This window comes from Salminus brasiliensis, chromosome 23 (assembly GCF_030463535.1).
Source record: "Salminus brasiliensis chromosome 23, fSalBra1.hap2, whole genome shotgun sequence".
Taxonomy (NCBI): Eukaryota; Metazoa; Chordata; class Actinopteri; order Characiformes; family Bryconidae; genus Salminus; species Salminus brasiliensis.
In genome coordinates, this window is record NC_132900.1 from 9342705 (window position 1) to 9366835 (window position 24131).

Below are 24131 nucleotides of genomic sequence, written 5' to 3' on the forward strand. Positions count from 1 at the left end.
CAAGTTTCAGGTTTATTTGTCATTTGCACAACATGTCAGGACATTTATGCATTGAAATGCTTGTGGTGAGGCTCAGGTTGATGCTCTACAGGAGGACAAACTGTATACATACTAAACATATTAAATTAAAGTTATATAAAAGTTATATAAAACATTATATATTAAATAAATACAAAATACACACAAAATATACACAAAATACAGAATATACAAAGACAGGAGGGATCTGTAGAAAGGATATATTGTGCAGCCCTACTTTGACAAAATGCATCAACACTGATATTAAGATGTACTGCATCCCAGCCAATCAATTTTAAATGTGATGTAGAGATGGTACGGATATCAGGCAGCAATGAGCAGAAAAATCTAGCCTGAAATAACCCACACTCACACTGTGTGATGCGATGTAAGCTGTGACTTTCTTTCCTGTGAGGTAGTGAAGGGTTTAGGCACTTGAACATGATAGCCTACTTGTAGATGCACATCTTAAGTGAAGAGCCTTAATTAAAAACAGCTCATTTTTAAATATTGGCTTGGTATTGGCTGATACTCGAGATTTCAATATGAGTATCAGTGAACAAAAAGTGGTATCCTGCATCTCTAGTTGGAGGCCTATTCCTAGGATAAAATCTAAAAGAAAGTTTTCATGACCCAACACAAACAAGCCGTTCATGACTGTTCTTCAGTGAACACACACACACACACACACACACACACACACACACACACACACACACACACAGTACCTCAGGAGGCTGCCGCTGCTCGGCTCTTCCTCAGGATACAGTGCAGGATCTGCTCTCTCAGAAATTTCATTCAGTGCCTGTAACACAGACCACAGTTACACACAGAACATACACAGCATACACTAACTGGACAAAAGTATTGGGACACCTGCTCATTCATTGTTTACTCTTAAATCAAGCATATTGAAAAAAACAAATTGTTGTAGAAACAGTCTCTACTGACCAAGAAGGACTTTCTACTAGATTCTGGAGCATTGCTGTAAGGATTTGATTGCATTCAGTGACAAGAGAGTTAATGAGGTCAGGATGTTGGATGATCAGCACCCCACCTCATCCCCAACTTAGCAAGTCCCCAAAGTATTGGATGGAGCATTATCCATCATTTCAGGGTCATGGTTATGTGCTCCAGAGAATCTTATTCTATTGGCAGTACCTCTCTACAGGGACTAGACTGTGTATTGTGTGCATCTGTGTCAGCAATGGTTGCGTAGCTGAATGCATTCATAAGAAGGGGTGTCCACAAACATATTGGTATATATATAAATACACATTCATCAACAATAATAATAATTGACATATCTACTACACACTATTTCTAGCTGTGTCATACCTCATTCAGACAGGGGAACCTCTTCTCACTATCCAGTCTGGATGGAGGGGGTACCTCAGCCTCATTGGGTGGGTCTAGGGACAGAGCATCCAGGAAAAGGCTCTCTGGGGGTCGGTGACCTTCACCGGGACGCCCTTTTCCCACCCCTCTCTCCTCTAAAGTGGCCTCTGAGTCTGAGTGGGAGCGGGACGGCACGGAAGGAGCTGCGCGGGGGGATCGTGGAGACCTGGGAGCCTTACATGGGCTATCCTGAGGGGAAAAGACGTGCGGGAGTCCCCCTTCTGACAGAGAAACCCCCTCAGAATGACGGAACGGCGGCTCCCGCTGCATCTACAGAACAGTAGTGAGGGAATAGGGTGGGGAATGTAGAAAGCAGAGCAGAAAAATATTAGAGTTACTTATATATATATATGTTTGGATAGAGTTTGTTGAAGATTTATTCCTGCATACATAAAAACTACTTCTGATCTTAGTTTGGTCAACACTACATATTAAATTCAGAAATAATTAGTAAATGAGCTGCAGCTGAAATTGCTTAGGCATTGTGTAAGATGTTTAATCTGTGACTCCTCCCTCTTTTTTAGTTCACTGTTTATTCCCATCTACAGGTTAGAACTTCCAGTATCATATCTGAGTAGGTCTTCATATTTATTTTACTCCTGATCATGGAGAGCTGTGGTGTTGATAGGATTTGAAATCATGATGTCCTGTCGCTTGACAAGCAAGCAGTTAGGGCATGACAGCTGGGCGCTCTAGAGCTGTGAAGCCATGTACATACCTGGATCAAAGAAAGGTAAATTTACTCTGAACTGTGTTTTTATGTAGAGTAATTTCACAGCTCTAGGGTGGCCCTACAGTCTAACTGCACACTCATCATGTGCATGTAGGGGAAACCCTAGTCTGCCACAGAGAAGGCAATGTTGTTATCCATTATAATAGCATACAACACTGTCAAGAAATCTGACAGAAATCAGTATTCAAACATCTGCTCATAGCTGCTCAGTGACGCTCTCTTGCTCAGGAGCTGTTGAGTGGACGTTTTTAGATGTACCCCCAGAGTCTTTGAATGTACCCTTGGGGGCACACGTACCACAGTTTGGTAAGCACTGCTTTAAAAGCACTGTCAAATCCTGCAGATCTGAAAGGACTTTATTGCTGTCAAGTTTTTGAATTAAAGTGCTGGGACTGTTATGTGGCTATAAAGGACTTGAGAGCATAACCTAATGACTGACCTTTTCCATCTTGCGGCGCAGGTCCCGGACACTGCGGTCCCACTCCTGTCGCTCCCGCTCGAACCTCTCAAGGAGTTCACTCCTCTCCCTGCTCCAGCGCAACTCCCCATGCTGCAGCTTCCAGCGCAGCTCCAGAGACAGACTGTGACTGTCAGCCAGAAGCCTCTGCTGCTCCTCTCGCTCCCGCTCACGCTCCTGCAGAGACGAGTCTGCCCCGTCTGCGGACCCCGAAGCTCCTGCTCTCGAATCCTCCAGCTACAAGGAGAAACACACCATGCCCATGCACACACACACAAACACACACACACATGCAGAGATAGATAAGAGTTTTTTTTAGTCTTTTACCTTCAGGTTACAGATGTCCTAGCAGCCAAATATCCTTTAATAAGTTTAAATGCAAGAAACTTTAATTGCAAGCTAATGGGAACCTGCAGGGATAAATGGATTATGAGATAAAATTCCAATCATTTAGTGTTACAAAGAGACAGGCTGGGATTGTAAACACTCAAGGCCATGATATTATCCTCCCACTGATCGGCGTATATGGTTTTAATCTAAAGTTATTTCCCATAACACTTAACTTCTGTCAACTGTTTTAATTAATGCTTTATTCAGTATTTAGTACAAATGATTCAATATCTGCTACGAATGATTCAGTATCTACTACAAAAGATTTGGTATCTGCTATGAATGATTCAGTATCTACTACAAGTTATTCAGTATGATTCAGTATCAGTATCTACTTTAAATGATTCAGTATCAGTATCTGCTACTAATGATTCTGTATCTACTATAAATGATTCATTATCTACTATAAGTAATTCAGTGTCTTCTACAAATGATTCAGTTTCTACTATGAGTGATTCAGTATCTACAATAAAAGATTCAGAATGTACTATAAGTGATTTAGTATCTACCATAAATGATTCAGTATCTGCTATAAATGATTCTGTATCTATTACAAATGATTCAGTATCTACTACAAATGATTCAGTGTCTACTACAAATGATTTAGTAACCTATAACTATACATACTATAAATGATTCATTATTTACTATAAATGAATGAGTAAGTACTTTAATTAAGCATTCACTATAAATTATTTAGTAACTACTATGAATTATTCTATTATATGTCTATTATATATAATTTAGTATCTACTATAAATTATTCAGAATCTACTATGGATGATTTAGTAACTACTATAATTATTCTCTATAAATTATAAAGTAACTACTGTAAATGATTCAGTATATATTAGAAATGATTTAGTATGTCCTGTAAGTGATTCAGTATGTATTATAAAGGATTCAGTAATGTATGTGATTTGGAGCAATGGAAGTATAGATCACAAACAGGTTCGTAACCACTTAAATATCAAGTCTCACGCCATAAGTCATTTATGAGAACCCTACAGCAATGAAGAATCAGTGCTGTAACTATCTGTTATCTGTTGTTTGAAAACTGACAGTGCAGAAAGACAGCTTCATTATTCTCCATCAGATCAGTGAGGCAGAAAGCGGCTCGCAGCGCGTGCAATGTTTGACTCAGATGCTTACTTTTAATAGACTATGACTTGGTTTGAGAGCCAGGCCATGTAAATATAGCCAGCTATTCATGGATGCCTTCTTACTGCTGATGACCAAAAGCTTCCATACTCATCTTAACTACAGAGTAAATCAAGATAAGAGCAAAATGACATGTAAGTAGCTTTTGAGACAATTAACTATTACGCAACTTGATTGATTTTATTTAATGGTATTCAGTCAATTGGCAGAGCTGGAAGTTTAAATACTAACCTCAACACCTTCAACACTGCAGAATCATATATCATTTAAAATTTCCAAGACAGCATTAAGAATGGTCATAGCAGAGTGGAGATGTGTGCACATGATCTTAATTTCCTTTATTCCATTATTCTATAGGCTTGTCTGAGCACATAATTTTTTCCAATTGGTGAAACCACACAGCTAAAACCACACATTTTTATCATGATTTGTCATATTAAATTATGACTATTTTGGTCACTTGGGACTACTAGCTTTAACAGAATAACAGAAAATCCTAATTTTATTCTAATATGATTAAAATTTACTAGGATGTGGGTCTCTGAGTAGGTCTCAGTGGTCTAATGTACAGTCACTATGGCCTGGGAGTCGCAAATTCGAACCCCAAGTCATGCCGCTTTGCCACCAGCAGCCGAAATCCAAGAGAGCACAACTGGCTCTGTTCTCTCCAGGTGGGTAGATGGCGCTCTCTCCCCTTATTAATCTAAAAGGGATGTTGGCCAGCACAGGTGTCTGTTAGCTGATGTGGTGAGACTGGGGACCCGGCACTTACCTCCAAGTGTCGGCTGCCCGGCAATGCCGCACTAGCAAAGTTTAAAAAGAAGCAGAGGCTGGCTTTGCATGTATCAGAGAAGACGTGTTAAGTCATTACCCTCCTAGTGTTGGGAGCATTGCTAGTGGAAGGGGGAGCTACAAATGGAAGGGTTAATTAGCAGTTGAGCTGCATTACATGAAAGGTGCTATATAAATAAAGTTAAATAAAGTAAATACGTTACTAGTGTAGAGTGAGTTGTGCTATAATTGGTGTGTAGCATGTTTGGTCTGCAGCCAGGTGTGTGTTACTGTTATTTTAGTACCCTGCTGTGGTTGTGTCAGTACCTGTGCTATGTGGCTTCTCATCTCGGCACGATGTATCTCCCAGGATGCTCTCTCACTGGCCAGTGTCTGCTGTAGCTGACACCGTCTCTGGGCCTCCTCTCTCAGTTCTGCCCTCAGCTCCTCCAGCAGCGAGCGCAGGGCGTGTAGCACTCGCCTGCTGTCCCCCACCTAAAGAAGGTATGAAATTCTCTCAGGATGATGTGTCTTAGGTCTTAGGTGCCCAGAGATGCCACATTTATAAACTGCAGTAAAGATGCTACACCGAACAAAATGTAATTAAGTGCTATCCATGACGTTTTCCTTAGCATGCCTGGCTGGCTTTTTAATCACTGCTGTGTTTCCCAGTCAATGAGCTGGGTGTGTATGAGCATCAAGACCTGCCTGTGTGACCAAACATGCTTGAAAACATTATAGAAAAGACATCATGTTTCATGGTGGTGTGGTTTCCTGAAATGAGGGAACAGCACCACTTTTCTAAGAGATAAGAAAAATGCACTGGTAATCCTGGTAAAATGGGAAAACATGTTGCTGTAACACTATTTACTCTTAATGGTATGGTAAACCTACCAGTGCACTTTATGAATCTTTCCCAATAAAGGGTGTATTAATTCACAGTTGCAAGAAAAAGCGTGATGTCACTTAATATGAATGTGTATATATATATATATATATATATATATATATATATATATATATATATATATATATCATGTGATTGAAACAAGTCACAAAATTCTGGCAAAAGAGCAGATCTGACATTTTAAAATGAAAAGTTCAGTGCATGGAAGTGACAAATCGTGAACTGCTGGTTCTCCTTCAAAAAAACCCCCAGCATAACTAAAACAGGAAAATCGTCTCTTTCCAAAACCCCTAAACTGTTTTGTAACAGTCTTAACTCGTTATATATACGCACACAACATTTACATAAACCCCGCCCCCTAGTGAAAGCATTTTGAGGCTTAACACAACAGGTACTTTGGGAGAATTTAAGAGCAAGGCTAGAAAGGCGACCAAGTGAAGCACCAATTAGAGAAGGCCCGATTGAAGTAAGGCCCTGTAAGTATTCATGTGAAAGCTGGGGGTTCCTTTATAATTTTGTAGTGACAAAGACAACCACATTCACCATTTTGGTATTTGGCCTTGTTCTTTAACCCATCCGCGCAGTGGATACACACACATACACATTAGTGAGCACACATGCACACAGTGATATAGGCAGCCTGGGGAGCGTGGGGAGGCCTTACAGTGGCAGCATGTCAAATCCAGGTATCAAGCCCACAACCTTCAAGTCATCAATAACCCGGTGCTCTAACTGCTGTGCCACCACTGCCCCATGTTTCCATGTATGTTCCCGTCATGCATTGAAACACATAGTATTTCGCAGCAAAACAACAATCCTCTAGAACTAGGGGCCGCTAAGCCCAGAATTTCAAGCGCGTCAGCTCTACTCGGTGTGTACAGTACTATATGCTTGTGAGGCAGTACAGAGAGACACCACAGTTACGTGTATTAGTTGTGTGGGAAACAAAAGAGAAGGTGTGGGAGTTGGGAGGTTAATCAGAATTCAATAACTAACTCCACCTCTCCTAAGGTTTTAATTAACACCACTCTGTTGCCAACCAGCCCGCCAAGCAGCAGCTGCAGACATAGCAGTCCGTTCCCTTTCTCTCTGTAGTGCTTGTGAGAACTCTTATCTTCCCCCTCTATCAGTCTGCCTCTGTTCAATCTCACACTGGGAGTTTCTGCCCGCCTGACTGAGAATGCTTTACAATACAGTGCAAGAAGTGCAGTGGAGCAAAGCCTGTACACAGACCCAGCAGGACCGCTACTGAATCCGAGGACTGACTTAAAGGCCTAGGGGCATTGACTTGACTTCCCAAAAAACTGTTACACTACAATTTTTCTCCCCGTACTCCAGATGAAGTTGATCAGCTGAGATATGTTCGCTGTCCAAAAGTTTGCGTTTTTTCAGTGTGGCACTGAAGCTACGAGGCTAATGGAAGCTCATGCGAACCAGCAGTTATTGTGGAAAATGCATACCTAAATCATCACACACAAGTGTGCTTTCGTTGTTAAGTAATCTCTAGTAGACCTGCATATGTGCTGTTACACTGTTTAACATACTGTTATCTACAGAAAAAAGCATGTCATATAGCTTAAAACTCTTACATGTTAATGTCTGGTATAAGCCCCAACCAAGTGTGTTGAATCTAGGAAGGTCATATATACATATGTTTATATACAGTATAACAGTATTTGCTTAGTGCTAACACACTAATGAGAAGTCCTATTGGGGTGCTAGCTGAAATTAGCATTACACTTGAGGAGTTTTTAGCTTAACTAAAGATCAAGCTCTTATAAGGCACGTGCACAAGTGCTGCAAAGGCTGTAGGATGTGAGTAACAAGCATTAATTTAATTAATGTTAATTATTTGTGCATTAATTAATACTTCTAAAACTTTTAAATAATACTTCATCTGTATTGTACCATAGTATATAAGCAAACTGGCTCATTTCATCAAAACTTACATGATTTCATTAAGTACATTTAAGCCAAGCACCCTGAATGGTTTCTTGTGTTTCAGGAATACACATTATAAGGTATATAAGGGAGTCCAAAGTGCAGGCTTGAAAAAGTAAGTGATCTCTTAAATATAATAACTTGTAGATCAGCAGGAATCATCTCCATCTCCATCATCCTGCGAATAAGTTCATTTATTTTTTAAGTTTAAATTTTTCAAATTTAAGTTCATCAATATTTTCTGGGTTGCCTTGTGTACACAGCCCTTTTCCGGTTATGCCACAGCATCTTAATAGGCTAGACTCTGACTAGGTCAGTCCAAAGCACAAATCTTCTTTTCCAACTATTGAATGTTGATGGGGTGCAGTGTTTTTTTTTTTCTTCAAACGTGATTCCAAGTAATTTCAGATGATTGACATACTTTTTTTTTCTTGCAACTGTATATGCACTAGATGCCAAGCACCACTTGACCAATTCACTACATTTAGATTATAGGTTTATGTAAGCTCAACCTTAAAAACGGATACAGACTATTTACAGCGGTTTACACACTGCTGCCTCTTTCGTCTTCTTTGTAGCAAGTCCATTATCACAACCTCTTCTACCATCGCCATATTTGTTGTTCCAGAAACTTTGGATGCTGAACTGCCCTGTAGTGGATGTACTGCTTAATGTCCATGGCAACATAAAGGATGCATTGAAGTACATGGGCATTGACGGTTACATCAACAGACATATTTATTTTTGCACATAAAGAAAGTCCCAAACTACAGCTTTATACACAGCATCCTTACTTGCTGTATTATAAACTCTACAGTATCAGCACTGCTCCTATCAGCTGTGATAGTAGTCATTTTAATGTGTGTAAGGTATTAAGTAACTGATAAATCAGCTGAGCTAAAGGCCCATCCACTGTAAGAGCAAGCGGAGTCACAATAGAGAATCAGACAGATTGAAAAACACAATAACACCATTAGAAGTTTCTCTTAGATGGACGTGATTGTCTTTGATGTGCTCTGAACAGCTGGCACTTAATCCACCATTATTTTTACAATTAGCATAATTTACACTGATAATCAAAGCTCAGTATCACAGCAATACCATAATTATTGTTTCACAAATATCACGTCGTTTAACACAGCACATGCTGCTGTGCAGATTAGATTACATAAGATCTAAAACATACCCTCTCTGTCATAATTCAGCAATTTCTAAATGTCCAAATCAAAGCTGTATACAAAATGCAGCACTTAGGGCTAATGAATAATGGATGGACGCAGAGTGAGTGTTTTCTGCTTTTACCCAAACAAGGCAGTGGATTGCTAGAGCTAGGGCACTCAACCCTGTTTCTAGGGTCATACTGGGTAAAATGGACCTAGCATAGAGAAGAGACCAGCAGACTTTCAGTGCATTTCAGTGTATTCACATAGTGCTCAGCTTTCTCTTCCCTCTTTTAACTAGAGAGTGCACGTTACCTTCAGAGACCTAAGAATCTGACTAAAGACATGAGTGCACAAATAAGAGGAAAATGTAACCCTGTGGAACAGGGAAATTCTCCACTACAGAGTAGTTTCTCAATGTGTTTTCCTGGGCTGCATACACTCTTAATGAGTGGAGATTTTTGGCTGTGTTAAGTAATTCATGTGTTAGGTGGGATGGCCTCACTGTCACAGCTGGTGTGGCAAATATATCAAATAAATAATAAAGAATATTCAGGATATTTGTAATTTATTTGGACTACTGTCAATTATAAAAAACTAAATATTATTGTCAATCTAATCAATACAAATACATCATCAAAGTTGTATTTTCAGTTTAAAAGCAATTATTAATTTTCAATAAGACTTCTGAGGACTGTTTTTATAGTCTTTACAAGCGAACAAAAGAATGAATTGCAGACATGAGGTACATTTTTGATAAAAACAAGACCAAATTCATGCATATCTAAATTTGGTTAATATTTACATATCAAATGATGACATATTTGAGTAGCCTAGGATCTCCTGAAAATAACATCTGGTATCTGGGTCTCCTATGAATACTTTTAATAATTTGAAGACAAATAAAGATACAATCAACTATTAAAACATCCTGTAAAATTGCCTGTATTTGTTTTACTTGAAGAGAAGATAACACTTTATTAACTGTGCCATTAACTAGGCTTCTTCCCACTCGTGTTACTAAAAATACTGTGTTTTGAAAAAAGTGTTTTCTAATACAATCTATTCATGTCATTGGTTGAATTGTAAGGCATGATATCGATGATATCGTTGGTATCAGGAATCGAAGAATTTTTGTGGTATTGGTACCGAATTTCTGGTAACATGACATCCCTAAATAGGACTACAACCAATTTGTGTTAGAACGAGTCTGATTTTACTTTATATTAATATCACTGTAACATGAGAGTTTTGAGAATTCTGAATAGGCAAAAAAAAAGTGCTGAAAGTGTCCTAGCTATTTGTCCATTGTAAATTTCCTCCTTGTGCTTTTATGTGCCACATAATAAAAAATGCATTCACTGGCATCTTTTAATAATGGGATTTTGGTACATGGTTTATTCCCCCAAAATATACATAGAATAGCAATAGCTCTTGGATTTTGGCAACGTCTACTTCGGAAAAACTTTCTTGTCATAAGGTAAAAAAAAATCTATGCCATGGCTCATTTATTCCCCTTCTCTCTGTAGTGCCTATGAGAGCCAGCAAATCAAAATAGAGTTCCATTTTTTTCCATGAGCCCACCATAAAAGGAAAATCAGCGTGTTTTAAATGTAGGCAAAATAACAGGGTTGTAAACCGTCTCGCATCAGAGCATTTCATCTAACAATGAATGACACATAATAATATATAGATTTTTCTTGTGTTGAACTATACCTGTTTCTGATACTGCAATCTTTCAGGGGACAGCAGGTGTGGTCCAGGCTCTGAGACGTCTCCCCACGTGGGCAGGGAACCCACTTTATCCTCCCGCTCTGACTCTCCCTCTCCATGTTCCATCACCACCCCCACCTCTGGAATGCTCTCCAACCGCTCATACTGTGCAAGCAAAGAGAGCAGAGTGAACCTGAGGGTTTAATAACTTCACTGTAATCTCTACACAAACTCTTAATCAACAGTTAATGACACTAGCATAAGCTGCTAAAACAAGTACTGCATATCGTCAGTGTTCTTAGGGTTGGGTGGGTGCGTGGGACTGTTCATGGTATTGTAGAAAGTAATTGGGTTATTGAGTTATACAACCACTGCAGCTCAACACAACAGCTACACTTCCAGCTGAATGACTCCACACAGTATTGATTTGCTTTCCGGGATCTCATACGGACATGAGAAATTAACGTGTTCATGGAAGAACTCGGCAGCTGCCAAGGCCGACAGGCTGTGAAATTAGAAAATCATCATGATGTGCTGATAGAATTTGTTGATTGTTGGCCGTGTGATGATCTTATCGTACAGAGAACTTCAAACTGACTTAGCTGAGTACGGATCAGGTTCACTGTTCACTATATGTCCAAACACCAGTATCCAGACACCTCTTCTAAATTGGTATAAATAAAGGGGCTTCAAATGGTTCTTTGAGCGATACCATAGAAGAACCAGGTTTGGGTCCATGAAGAGGCATGTTTGTAATACAGATGTGGGAGTATGAAGAAGAATCAAGGTTCTTTTACACTATTACAGCTCACATTCTCACACATCTATATTGCAAACATGCTTGTTTATGGAACCAAACATTTACATTTACGGCATTTAGCCAACGCTCTTATCCAGAGCGACTTACAAGGTTACTCGTATTACAGAGGTGAGCCTATGTAGTGTTTGGAGTCTTTCCCAAGGCCCTTAATTGGTGTAGCGCAGCACAGTCACCCAGTCCGGGAATCAAACCCCAGTCTTCCACACAGTGTGGTAGCTCAGGAGCAGGTAGGGGTGTTATCTGTTGCGCCACACCAACCAAACATGGTTTTTTTATGGCGTCGCTCAAAGAACCATCTGAAGTATACCTTTATCCATTTGAGGAGTGTATGATCTCCATAGAAAAGCACTGCCAATGGAAAGAGACACTACGGAGCAGCTACTTATAAGTCACTATGCCCAATGCCAAGTGTTGGCTTGAAGGGTATAGAGCTCCTCAGCACTGGGCTGTAGAGCAGTGGAACTGCGTTGCCTGGAGTTATGGAGCCCTATCCAGTACCTCTGGGATGCATTGTTTGTGGATGCAGAACTAATCATACAACATAAGTACATGAGGATGCAGTGAAATCTTCATAGCAATGTTCTAACATCTAGGAGCACATGTTGTAATATAGTCCCTTTTACAATAGAAGTTGTCATAAAGAGCAAGACAACAGCAACAGTGGCAAGAGAGAGAAATCTTAAGAGGAACCAAGACTCAGAAAGGGGAATCCATCCTCCTCTTGAATCCTAGATGCTCTTAACAAATGTAAAGCACCTCTGTGGATTCAGCACGTGGCTCCATAGAAATCCACTTATACTATTATATTAACCACACATGTGCGGTTGTGTTTGCTCACTGTGGCTCACCTCTGCGTGTGCTCCCTCCTCTGCCATGTCGGTCCTGCGGCCGAGCCGCCAGTGCATGAGGATCCAGCGCAGCTTCATATAGACGATAATGGTGTTCTGGCGGAACAGTCGCACTTCCTGCTGCAGCAGAGCTCTTTCCTGAGGCCAGGTCGGCTCGTGCGACTGCAGCCCTTGCAGCTCCAAGCCCCGCCGTGCCTCCAAGCGCCTGCGGTCGTCCTCCTGCAGAGAAAGAGAGAGAGAGGGAAGAGAGAGAGAGGGTGAGAGAGTATGAGCTAAGAGCATGAAATGTATTCAATCTAAAAATAGGCAAAAGAAAATTCAATGAACTATTGACAAATCTAAAAAAAAAAAAACCTGTGTATCCAAATGTATCCAAACCACTAACTGTAAATGTATATTTCAAGTAAAGGACTTTAAAATGCAGGCGATAAAGCAGAAAATGAGGCTCTATAGAACAGAAGGTCACTGTAATACAGCTTTGGTGGAAGCTGCCCTTTTATGCTGATCTGAGGACAATCGTGGGCTCTATTTTTAAAAAGGTCAAGGATTTGGGCAGGTGGAGCTTGTCCTAAGTGTATATCCTTGCTGTCACACAAAAAAACTCCCATCTCCATTTTTGACACTTTCATTTTTTAAATCTTTTTTTTTTACATAATTTGTTAAAATGTCCCCCTTTTTCTCCAATTTTTGTGCCCACTATTAGTCCACCTGTTTGTAGCTCCCCCTAGCACTAGCAATGCTCCTGACACTAGGTGGGTTAGGACCTAACACATCTCCTCCGATGCATGCAAAGGCAGCTACCACCTCTTTGCAAATTTGCCAAGCAGCCAACATGCTCAGAGGAAAGCGCTGGGTCCCCAGCTCTGCCACACCAGCCAACAAATGCCTGTGCTGCCCAACACTGCTTAAGAATGATGAGGGGAGAGAGCACATGACCTGGGACTTGAACTCCATGTCCAATTTTTCCACATGATAGCTGTTTTTCATATGGTGACAAAACGGCTAATAGAAATACTCCCAAAATGACTTAACTGAAAGTATTTTACATTGACTTCCATTGAAAGTTATGATTTCATTGCTACTCTTGTGAAGTTGCTATTTCTGATTTTTTTTATTATGTGCAAGCATGTATTATGGGTGCATAAGTGAGGCTGCTTCAAGATTACAGTGAGGGCATGTGGAGTGATGTTCTGGAAAAGAGTGTTTGCCAAAATCTGTGTGATTTTAGATGTTACACTTTCAGCTAAAAATGGGAAATCGATCATATCATCTTCTCACCCCAGTTTCAGAGATGTGCAAAAGGACAAAATACAGCAGAAAAGGGCAAAATACAGCAAAGGAGCAGAGCTAGTTATGTCACTGACATTTAACCTTATCTCTTTGCCGCAAATAAAGGTTGATCCTGTGACCTTGTTGTTTTGGATTGGAGGCAACTTTCCATACCACTGCCTCCAAACAGACACAGAGTCTGGAAACCTTTATTGCAATCTTTTCTATGTTTCTCTGCCACTGTTTAAAAATTGCAGCAATCTTGGTCTGAGATGGCAGACATCACTTATCTACACTACCCCTTACAAATGAATGCATTCAGCTACTTTGAGCTGCACCCATTGCTGACAGAGATGTGCAAATGCACACACAGCTTGTCTAGCCCCTGTAGAAATAGAATATGACTCTCTGCATTAAATAATCATGAACTTACTGGCACCATGCCTAATACCAGGCTGGGCTTAGAGGGGTAAAAAGCTCCCAGCATTAAGCTGTGGAGCAGTGGGACTGTGTTCTCTGGAATGATGTTGATCGATCCAATACTTTTGGGGTGAGTTGCGGAGTTGGAGATGAGGTGGGGTGGTGATCAACCAACATCCTGAGCTCACTAATGCTCTCGTTGCTGAATGCAATCAAATCCTTACAGCAATGCACCAAAATCTAGTAGAAAGCCTTCTTCTTTGGACAGTGGAGACAGTTACTCCAACAAAAGAAGGATAAAGTCTTTTTAATAGCCTTGATTTCAGAAGAGACAATGAATGAGCAGGTGTCCCAATACTTTTGTCGAAATAGCATTTTACAGATACAGCAAGTTTACAGATAGGCGCATATATTTGGAATATTTGAATGGAATATTAAATAAACTAAGACATACAGTTTATTAATAGTATAATATATGCTTAGGGCCAGACTGACATCACTAAAATCGCTTCACATCTATTTTCATAACCAAAGGCTTGCATTCAGTTTATCTGAAGAGAGATAAAGCAGTCCTTCAGCTGAACATCAGCCCACTGTAAGTACCAGCTCATCGGCTGTAGACGACCTTCTGGAGGCTGTGTAATTCAGTTGTGCAGTGCAACTTGTCCTACCTGAGTCAAGGAGGCTGGTAAGCTCTCTCTGTCCTCATGCCCTGCTCTCAGTCTTCTCTCTGGGTCCAAGCAGAACTGAATCTCTCTGACAGGAGTCCCCACGTCTGGCAGGCATGGATCCCGGAGCTGAACCCACCAGGATACAGAACACACATATCAGAATACATTCTAACTCAGTGGTCAGCAAGATTTCTCTACAACCGCAACCTCTATCACCTCTGGCATTTTAGCACACATATGTATTAGTCTTATTTAAAATGTCCATAAAAGGTCCCTCTATCTACAGACTAGCGCAGTGATTGTTTATTTAGCTGGTCACCGTGTTTTATGAGCCCATACTGCTAATGTACGCACTTAGGACTATCTGATATGTTACTGATTCAGGCAATGAACTATAGACTAGTGTAGTGATTGTTCTCAAGCTGGACACAGGACACATTATTATGAGCCTGCATTGTTAATGTTAACACAGCACTATCAACTACATTACTGATTAAGACCCCTCTAAATATAGGCTGATTTCCAGCTGTTTTCCAGCTGGACACAGCATTTGTATGAACCTACATTGCTATTGTTAGCACTTAGCATTATTAACTAAACTACTGACTAAGGTCCCTGTAACTATTAACTAGAGCAGTGATTGTTTATTTAGCTGGAGCTTAGTTTGTATGAGTATATACTGCTAATGTTAGCACTAAATTACTGATTAAGGCCCCTTTAACTACTGACTAAAGCATTGGGTCTGTTTTCCAGCTGAATACAGGGTTTTTATGAGCCTGCACTGCTAATGTTAACACTTAGCATTAACAACTATGTTACTAATTAAGACTTAAGACTAATTAAGGTTAAAGAAGTGTCTGTTTTTCTAACTGCACACAATGTTTTAATGAGCCTGCTCTGCTAATTTTAACACTTAGCATTAACAACTACACTACCGACTAAGGCCTGTGTATCTAAAGTCTAGCGCAGTGATTGTTTAACTCTTGGTGAGTTAAAAGTTCGCTTTTTTAGTTTTACAGTCACACTTAAGGCTAAAATAAAAGAATTCTGTTACACCTATACGTTTTTTTTAATGACACAGCCTTCCATTACTTCTTACTTAGCTACATTAGCCTTATAGCTCTTAGTGTAAGTAACCTGCCTCACTAACTTAGCAACTATTTATATTTTTCATGATAAGGCTTCAGATTTAAGGTCTTGTGGAAACGGCACAAGAACATTCTACTAGTAAATCCAAGTACATCTGGGTTATTTATTAACCAACCTTTAATTTTTTTTATCTAAATGTGACCTTATAAAAATTAATAAACACATTAAACTATATTTCATGTGCATGGCAAGAAGAACACTTGACAGGCACCAAAATGCCTCCTTTTAATGTAGCTAATTATTCCTATGTCTTATCACAACTTCTTGCCACCTACTATGAGAGGCACCCCTACATTTTAAGAGGCGATGCCACAGAAGAACCACTTGTCTGTAATAGAGATGGGGGAGTATGAAGATGCTTTAAATGGGTAAAGAACCTTTTAAGTAGTCAAGTGAAAGTTCTCTAGAACTTTAAAAGGTTCTTCACACTCACACATATCTATTCCAATCATGGTTCCTTATGGAACCAAAGAGCCACTTGAAGCACCTTGAAGTTTATAGGTGCTAAGGAAAAGCATTGTCAATAGAAGGGGAGACTCTGGACCTGCTGCACATGACCCATGGTCACCATGCCATTATTGTGATAGAGATGAATGAGTATGAAGAACCTTTTAAAGGTCTAAATAATTGTTACTTGATGTAAAGGTTCTTCACACTCACACATCCCTATTACAAACATGGTTCCTCTTAGAACGAGAAGTGGTTCTTCCATGGCACTGCTCAAAGAACCCTTTGAAGCACCTTAATGTTTAAGAGTTTATTGGCTCCATGGAAAAGGATGAAGGCCAATAAAAAGGGCCTTTCTGGACCTGCTGCACATGACAGTGGTCACCATGTCATTTTTGTGACGAGTGTGAAGAACCTTCTAAAGGTCTAAAGAATTGTCACTTGATGTGATGTGAAGGTTCTTTACCAATGTAAATCTCGTGATTTTTTTTGGAAATTTAAAATGGTCTTCTATTTGAACCATTTGAAGCACCTTTATTTATAAAAGTGCATAAAGCCAAATGCAAAGGGTGTGTCCTTTCATGATGATCACAAAAACGATCAGCAATTATAGGATTTCTGTAACGGCAGAAGATTCATTACACTGCTTATTATTATTATTATTATTATTAACTAAACCTGCACAGTCATTTCCCCTCATTTCAAATGAATGTATCTGCAAAGACAGTAGTGAGTGGCCTGGTTTATACCAGCAGTTCTGCAGGGAGTCGCTGTCCTAATAACATCCTCTCAGGATCCCCAATGTCAGACGCAAACAGACAGAAATGCAGAGGAGCTAATTCGACATGCCAGAGGAATCCTACAGCCGTGAAAGCAGCTTTGATTTTTGCTGTCCATAAAACAGATTTGATTCTTTTTCTTTTTTTCTACTTCATGAAAAGCTGGAGACGAATTTCACACATACGCAATGTCTTTTTCTGTGAGATCCGCCGAATACGAATGAGAAGCGCTTTGCAACAGCACAAGCAATATGTAGGCCAGAACAAAACAGTACACAAGCAAGTGTGAACTGAAGTGTGGGACTGTGACCACGGCGTTTCTACTTAAGTTTGTCCTGGCGCATCGGCATCTACTATGTCTTAGGATGTGTTCTTCAATATTTTTTAATATCTTTAATACACTAACTAATAGTCTGATTTTGATCATATTTTGGCTTGTTGAAAAACATGAATTTCACATTTTCAAATGTATGTAGTTTCACATACTATCATAATTTTCTCATTTTATTAGCATGAAAGATTATAAATGTCATGATTTTTTAAATTTGTCAAATTTGTCAGGAAAGTGAACCGATTTTTGGTTTTACATTGAGTACTACTGAACCTAGCTAACTAAACCTAACTAATGCCTTAGTGAAGCAATAGGCTGCTTGCTAATTAACATACCTTCCTAATTGTCCGAGTTCTGTAGGCTTTTCTTATATTTACATTTACATTGATGACATTTGGCTAAAGCTGGTATCCAGTGCTACTTACCCAGCTATCTAGCCTATGAAGGCAGAGAAAAGCTAACTATGGCTGCTGAGTACAACACACTAATACTATAAGGTAAATACTGTATATTAATCTTAATCTTAATCTTAATCAGTGTGAGTTTGGCAGGTTAGTATGCGAAAATATTAAAATGGTAACCCATTTCGCTGGAAGTGATGGAGCTTTGCTATGCCAACCAACGTGACTGCAAGTTCTCCTGACGCTGTTGTCGCTACCCCTATTTTCTCCTCATTTATTTCAAACGCCACTAGCTTCTCCCTTTTTTGTTTCACATTGCATTGTGGGATAACAGTGTCCATCATGACCACACTCGAAAAACAGCCCGTTTTAAATGTATGTATCGTGGATATTTGACTATACTCAACTTTGACTCTTTTATCTATCCTACATATCTCATACTCAAAACCTGGTTTTAGTAATTAGTACGCAACTGGGATGCACCCTGTGTTTGCTAGCCTTGGTCACATTCGGTGGTGTACAAAATGAACACTGTACAAAATGAATGTCTGTAGTCATGTCCAGTAGGGTCCAAATGATGCCACGTTGGAGCAAATGTGCTCTATGTTATTTACGTTTGTCTGTAACTTGAACGTAGCCTTTTTCTAATTAATGCTAATTGGGTACCTAGTGATGCTTTACTCAGTACTAAACCATTCTTGATCATTGTCACTTGCTAAAAGACTATTTTCTGCATTTTCTGATACAACCAATCACAAGAGCTTTAAAAGAAACATAGCTATAGCAAGCTAGCCCAAAGTGTCTGTGGTGAATGAGTGACAAATGAACATAAGTAATGAGAAATCAAAGCAACCTTAAATTAAGAGCAGTGGCTGTGAGTGGAGTGACCTTTACAAACAGAAAGTGCACCACGGACGATGATGTGAGATCGCGTGACCGCCAGTACTACATCCAGATGGGATTTTATTTAAGCCTAAATCAACTGCTGCCTTTTAAATACAGAGCTGTTTCTGCATTTAGCAGGTGATACTAAATATATGCATGATTATGCACAAGATCTGCCTTTGTGGCATTTCTCCAGTATTATGTATGATTGCTAACCGTACACAGTATTAAATAAGACCAATAACAGAATTTTGGTAATTTAAAGACTGAAATCTACTGTGTATTCTGTACTTAATGCTAACTTCTTTGCATAAAGAGGCATCAGAGAGTCAGGTACTGGTTCAAGTGGAGTTACATTTAATGAGCATACCACTCAACAAACTCAGTTTCCACTCAAAACACTAAACAATGTCTACTTTTTAATACATTTAGAGCAGAGAAAACATTCAACATTCTACTTCCCATTACCCTCAGAAGGCTTCCTTGCTCCTCGGTGCTGTTCTGAATTGAGGATCTTTAAGCTTTGGAATTCAGAGGAGCTCTACAGAAGTCAAGAAGTCACATGAGTCAACTCAACCACAGCTATCTGAAGGCTGCGAGGGAGATGGACGAGGCACTGACCTCGGGTCTGACACTGTGGGGCCTGGCGTATCTACTGAGTGCGGGGGCTCCCCTGGGTGCGGCGGGCCCTGAGGCCTCCGGGCCAGTCTGCCGGCCTAGGGACCACTCCAGCTCCTGCCTCCGCCCGGACTGTGAGTGAGGGAGGGGAGGAGGGGGAGGGGGAGGGGAAGGTTTGGGGGTTGAGGGGCGGGGACAGGAGAGGGATGGAAGGGGGTCAGGAGTGAGGGAGGGAGGGTGGAGAGGGGAGGTAACGAGGGGAAGGAGATGCATGGAGTCGATTGGTGAACGACAAAACGGAAACAACGCACGAGAAGACACGGAATTTAAAAAGGGGTGGGGCAGTAGAGGCGGAACTTAATGCGTAAAAAAAACGATAAAAAAAAAAAAAGACCAACACACAGTTACAAAAAGGAGAAGAAGAGATGACGATGGAATGAAAACATGGCTAAAAACGCACAGAGAAACAGAAACTGAGGCAGAGCGGGCTACAAGACGAAGAAAAGCGCAAAAAGGAACACCAACTTAAAGATAATGGCGTAGGAGAGAGATGAGAAGAGGACGAGTATGAGGATGAACAGAATCATGGGCTGAAACATCTGAAGGAAACGGAGAGGGAGCAAGAGAGAGAGACGGAGGGAGAGAGAAAGACAGATGGAGAAGGAGAGAGAGAGAGGAGAGAGGGATAGAGAGAGTAAGAGAGGGAGAGAAGGGGCAAGGGGGTCGGGGGTGGGGGGGAAGAATGCAAAACTCTTGTTATGAAGCGCATGCAATGAGGGATACATGAGTCTAAAAAACCAACAACCAAAACTGTGCTAAGTGCTAAAGGCATGCACGCACGTATGTGTGTGTTTGCCTGTGCGTGTGCATGTGTGTGTGTGTGTGTGTGTGCGTGCGCACCCCAGCCATGCTGTAAAAGCAGCGTGCAAGTGAGACTAGCCAAAAACCTTGAGCGTTAACAGAAGGCCTTTATAGTGCAGCAGTGGGTTACATCTCCATCCTAGCGTATGAAGAACAGGCCACGGCTTTGTGCTTGGTGTGGAGACTGTCTGCTGTGGAAGTTGGTTTAAGTGTTGTGTTCAAAAGCAATAGCCACCCAGCTTCACCACGAATTTCCAGCAATAAACATGAGCCAAGACCTGACACCATCAAATAACGTCAAGAGTCATGGTAGTGTATGAGGACAGAAATCGGAACTGCAGTTTCTCATTCTGAGGTTATTGTAAGAATTAACGGGCGGATGTTGTAAGGTGTTCTATACTTATATAGTTATAAGCTACTGTATCTAGTAAAAGTGTCTTATTTTATTGGCAAATAATTAGATCTGTGTGTATAATTAAAGGATTAATATATAAACCAAGTCATTCAGAGTGGTTTGGTGTGAAATACTGTGTTCTATAGAAACTCACCAAGTCAGATATGCTCACAGTGGTTTAAAGAGTTTAATGCTTGTACAAGTCACATCACAGACAGTTATTGTATGAAATTGGTTCACACTGAGTTTTAATACAGAACTATGTATAGCATAATAATAGCAACATAATGTAATGTATTCCTTTGGCTTTTTGTAAAGCGGTTGTATGAAGCTAACATTGGCATTTTGGGTTTTCGGTCCGAGCTAGGCCTCCTCTTCAGAGGCAGAGCAGGAACGCTATTGGTCATGAACGTAATTGCACCTCACAAAGTTCACTACAGTTTAACTTGGCGCAGTTATGTATGCTAAATCGCTAACTGCTGCTAGTTCAATTAAAATAATGGCAGCTTAACCCCTTAAGCAGCCTATGGCACTCTGGTGGGCCAAAAGTGTTATTACCATAGAATAGCCCCACCAGTTTGTACAGAAGTACCTGTAGTTACTGAGTAATACACCTTAGTGTGTAATTAGCCTTGAAGTGTTAAGGGATTAAGGCTAAATAATGCCCAAGGAAAATATCTTTACAGTTGTATTTCTATATATCAAATTAAATATAATGATTAAATATGATAAATATAATCATTTAAATTATATTTAGATTATTTTCTAAAAAATAGTAAATAAATAACATGTATACTGCATATAGAAAATAACATGGCTGTATTTGCTTGGACATGGCAACCCTTGGTGCCTATTACCACCACTGTAAATAAATCTGAATCTAAAGTCTCTACAGTGAACCATTTCACATCAAAACCATTCAGAGTAACTGTTTGCAAGTCAGTTATTAAAGTATGCAGCAATTTGGAGAAATCTGCAACCCCCCCTCCTCCCTTCCTTTAAACCCAGTAAAAAGTTTAATATTCATTTAACATTCTTACAGCATTCTCTAAAAAATATGACAAATATTATATATTTATTCTACATTGAATCTGGATCCACTTTCATCCCAAAATAAATTTCCTGCAGTTCCTCAACACAACACTTCAAATGAACAGAATATAGACGCTTCCAGCAGTTTGTTCACAGGTTGACTCATGTTTTCTGTCAGCATTGCAGAAGCACAAAGCAGAGAGCAGGAGAAAAGCTAGAAGCAATGTTCTTCCAAAAACAGTCCTCTGAAGCTGTGCATCAGCGATAAGAACACTTACGCGTAACACAGCTAGAAGGAGCCCATAATGGTCTAAATAAGAGGTGAGTGAAGTAACATGTATTTCATATTTTAATGCATGTCTCCTATGGAATTATTGTTTTCATTTTAAGCAAAGTGTTCATTCATTTTTACAGTAATGCACTTCTTAGATAAACATAATGGATATGTGAATTGCTTTTCATCCAGTCCTTCACTCCAGTAGTTCAGTAGATAACTGGACAAGACTGAAGTTTTGATAGTTGCGACTAAAAGAGGCTACAATTCTTTTGTTTTTATAACATATTCATTCATATACAAGCACTTTTGTACTACTGCGTATCTCTTAGAATTCAACAGGCTGTTTCTGTTTTAGTGCCTGAGGCTTATGGCTGATACATGTAAATGATCTCTGTTCAGACCGGCTGCCCTGTATACAGCAAATCTGCCAGTGTTAAATGAACTCTTTTAGTGATAAATTAGTTATTTAACATTGTTAGTGTTGATTTAACACTGGGAAAAATTCTGTATACAGTGTCAGTCCAGGCTGAAGCACTTTTAACTTGAAAATGAATAGGTGCGACCTGTAAAGGTCGTTAATATTTTGATACTTTTTTTGTGACATTACAAAAATGTATTATTTTAGTTTATTAGTATATGGACTGTATGGTATGATTGACCATGTATTTAAAGGTTCTTACTGTTTACAGGCGGAAACTGGCTGTTTTCATTTAAAGCAAGGGAAATTCAGTTTTGCATGAGATTTAAAATGCTGATAAATATTTTAGTTTAGTTTAGTGTGTTTAGTTAAACAGTGCTTTACTGACTGATATGATGTGGTTGTTGTCGATTGTCATACTTCTTAAATAAAATAAGCAAAAACTAGCAATCATATATAATTAAAATATTTTGTAGCACTGGAAGTGGGCCCAGAATTCTTTGTGGGTCTGGTTTCTGATGAATACCTCTTTTTTAATTATTATTTTTCTTCACAGAAATGTATTACAGAATTTCTATGTTAAAGGTATGGTTTGGACATATTTTACATGTTTTTGTTATTTTAAATACTTTATACATTTTAAATATATATTATTTTTATTTTTTTATTATATAATAATTTTTGTATTATACGGTTTTATATGGTAGATCACTACTGTAATATACACAGTCATATCAAAATATTATGACCACCTACTTAATAGTGGGAAAAACACCCTTAGCTCAGATGGCACTAGTGTCATGACTAAGACATCATGGCATAGACTGTATCAGCTGACAGAAGGTGTTCAGGTCAACTGGTCCACTGTGGCACGTCGATTGCTCTGTACCACTTACCAGCGTCAATGTTCCTCTCTGGCATCAATGTTATGCCATTCGGAGGTACTCAATGTTGGTCATAGTATTCAGATATGACTGTGTAGAAAAACAGGGGTGACGCTTTTTGTTTTTTCCAGTGGCACAAATGTCCACAGCAGGGATCTTGAACTACTGACTCTGAATCCAGTCATTTGTAATTCCTGTGAGGTATGCCATTGGTTGGCCAATCAGCCGCCTCAAATATTCACTTTGAAAACCAATGACTGCAAAATTGACTACATTTTACGACCAATGGCTGTAAAAAAAGAGCTGAGGACCTCTATTCTATTCTAGTCCTGCCCTACTGTCAGTGAGTTCAAATTCCGTGTGATGCTGCATCACTAAAATGAATAATTATGGGCAGTTCATTTTTAAAATTATAATTAAAAACATGGCTCATCCATAGTGGGCCAGTATTGGCCAAACAGTCAGTTAGCTTTTAGCTGTACGCTCTGAATCGTAATCAGCTGTCATACAGAGCCATGTGGTGCTTGTTATGGCCAAACGCAAAATTGCACCAGCCACCAGCCCCAACAGGCTTATGAAGCCATGCAGGTAATAGTGGCGCTTCTCCTGCCTCCTGTACTCTGACCCTGACAAAGCGGTTCAGCAAGCAGCCACGGGCGAGACAGAGGGTGCAAGGGTACAAGGGGTAGAAATGGATGAGGGCAGGTGTGGGCACAGGTGTGGGTACAGTTGTGTGCAATGTGACTTTGATTGTGGGAAATTGGAGTAGGGGGAGGGGAAGGTTTATGGAGGGGTGGCAGGATGGGTCTTTGGCTGAGCTGGGTGGTGTATGTTCTTTATGTGCGTGTAACAGTGTGGTTATTTAGTCACCTGTAATGCATGATGGAGGTGTGATGGCCTACAAATGGCCTTGCCAAACTTTCTCTGGAAATTGTGTGTGTGTGTGTGATGTCTTTTGTTATTAAGCCCTGCTTAGAG

At 39.9% G+C, this 24131-nt stretch overlaps 1 protein-coding gene across 3 annotated transcripts in view; it reads right to left on the bottom strand.

Annotated features, from left to right (window-relative positions):
* The window catches only part of mtcl1 (microtubule crosslinking factor 1), a 92031-nt gene that overhangs the window by 14715 nt on the left and 53185 nt on the right, over nt 1-24131 (bottom strand). For all 3 annotated transcript variants that reach the window (XR_011978281.1, XM_072668602.1, XM_072668603.1), the window contains exons 7-13: nt 14678-14803; nt 12318-12536; nt 10653-10814; nt 5256-5423; nt 2589-2843; nt 1357-1686; nt 747-823 (exon numbers count right to left, since the gene is read on the bottom strand). Coding sequence is in view for 2 of the 3 variants with exons in the window: in XM_072668602.1 (XP_072524703.1) it covers nt 747-823; nt 1357-1686; nt 2589-2843; nt 5256-5423; nt 10653-10814; nt 12318-12536; nt 14678-14803 (1337 nt within the window). In the remaining variant the exon portion in view is untranslated. The remainder of the gene's footprint in view (nt 1-746; nt 824-1356; nt 1687-2588; nt 2844-5255; nt 5424-10652; nt 10815-12317; nt 12537-14677; nt 14804-24131) is intronic.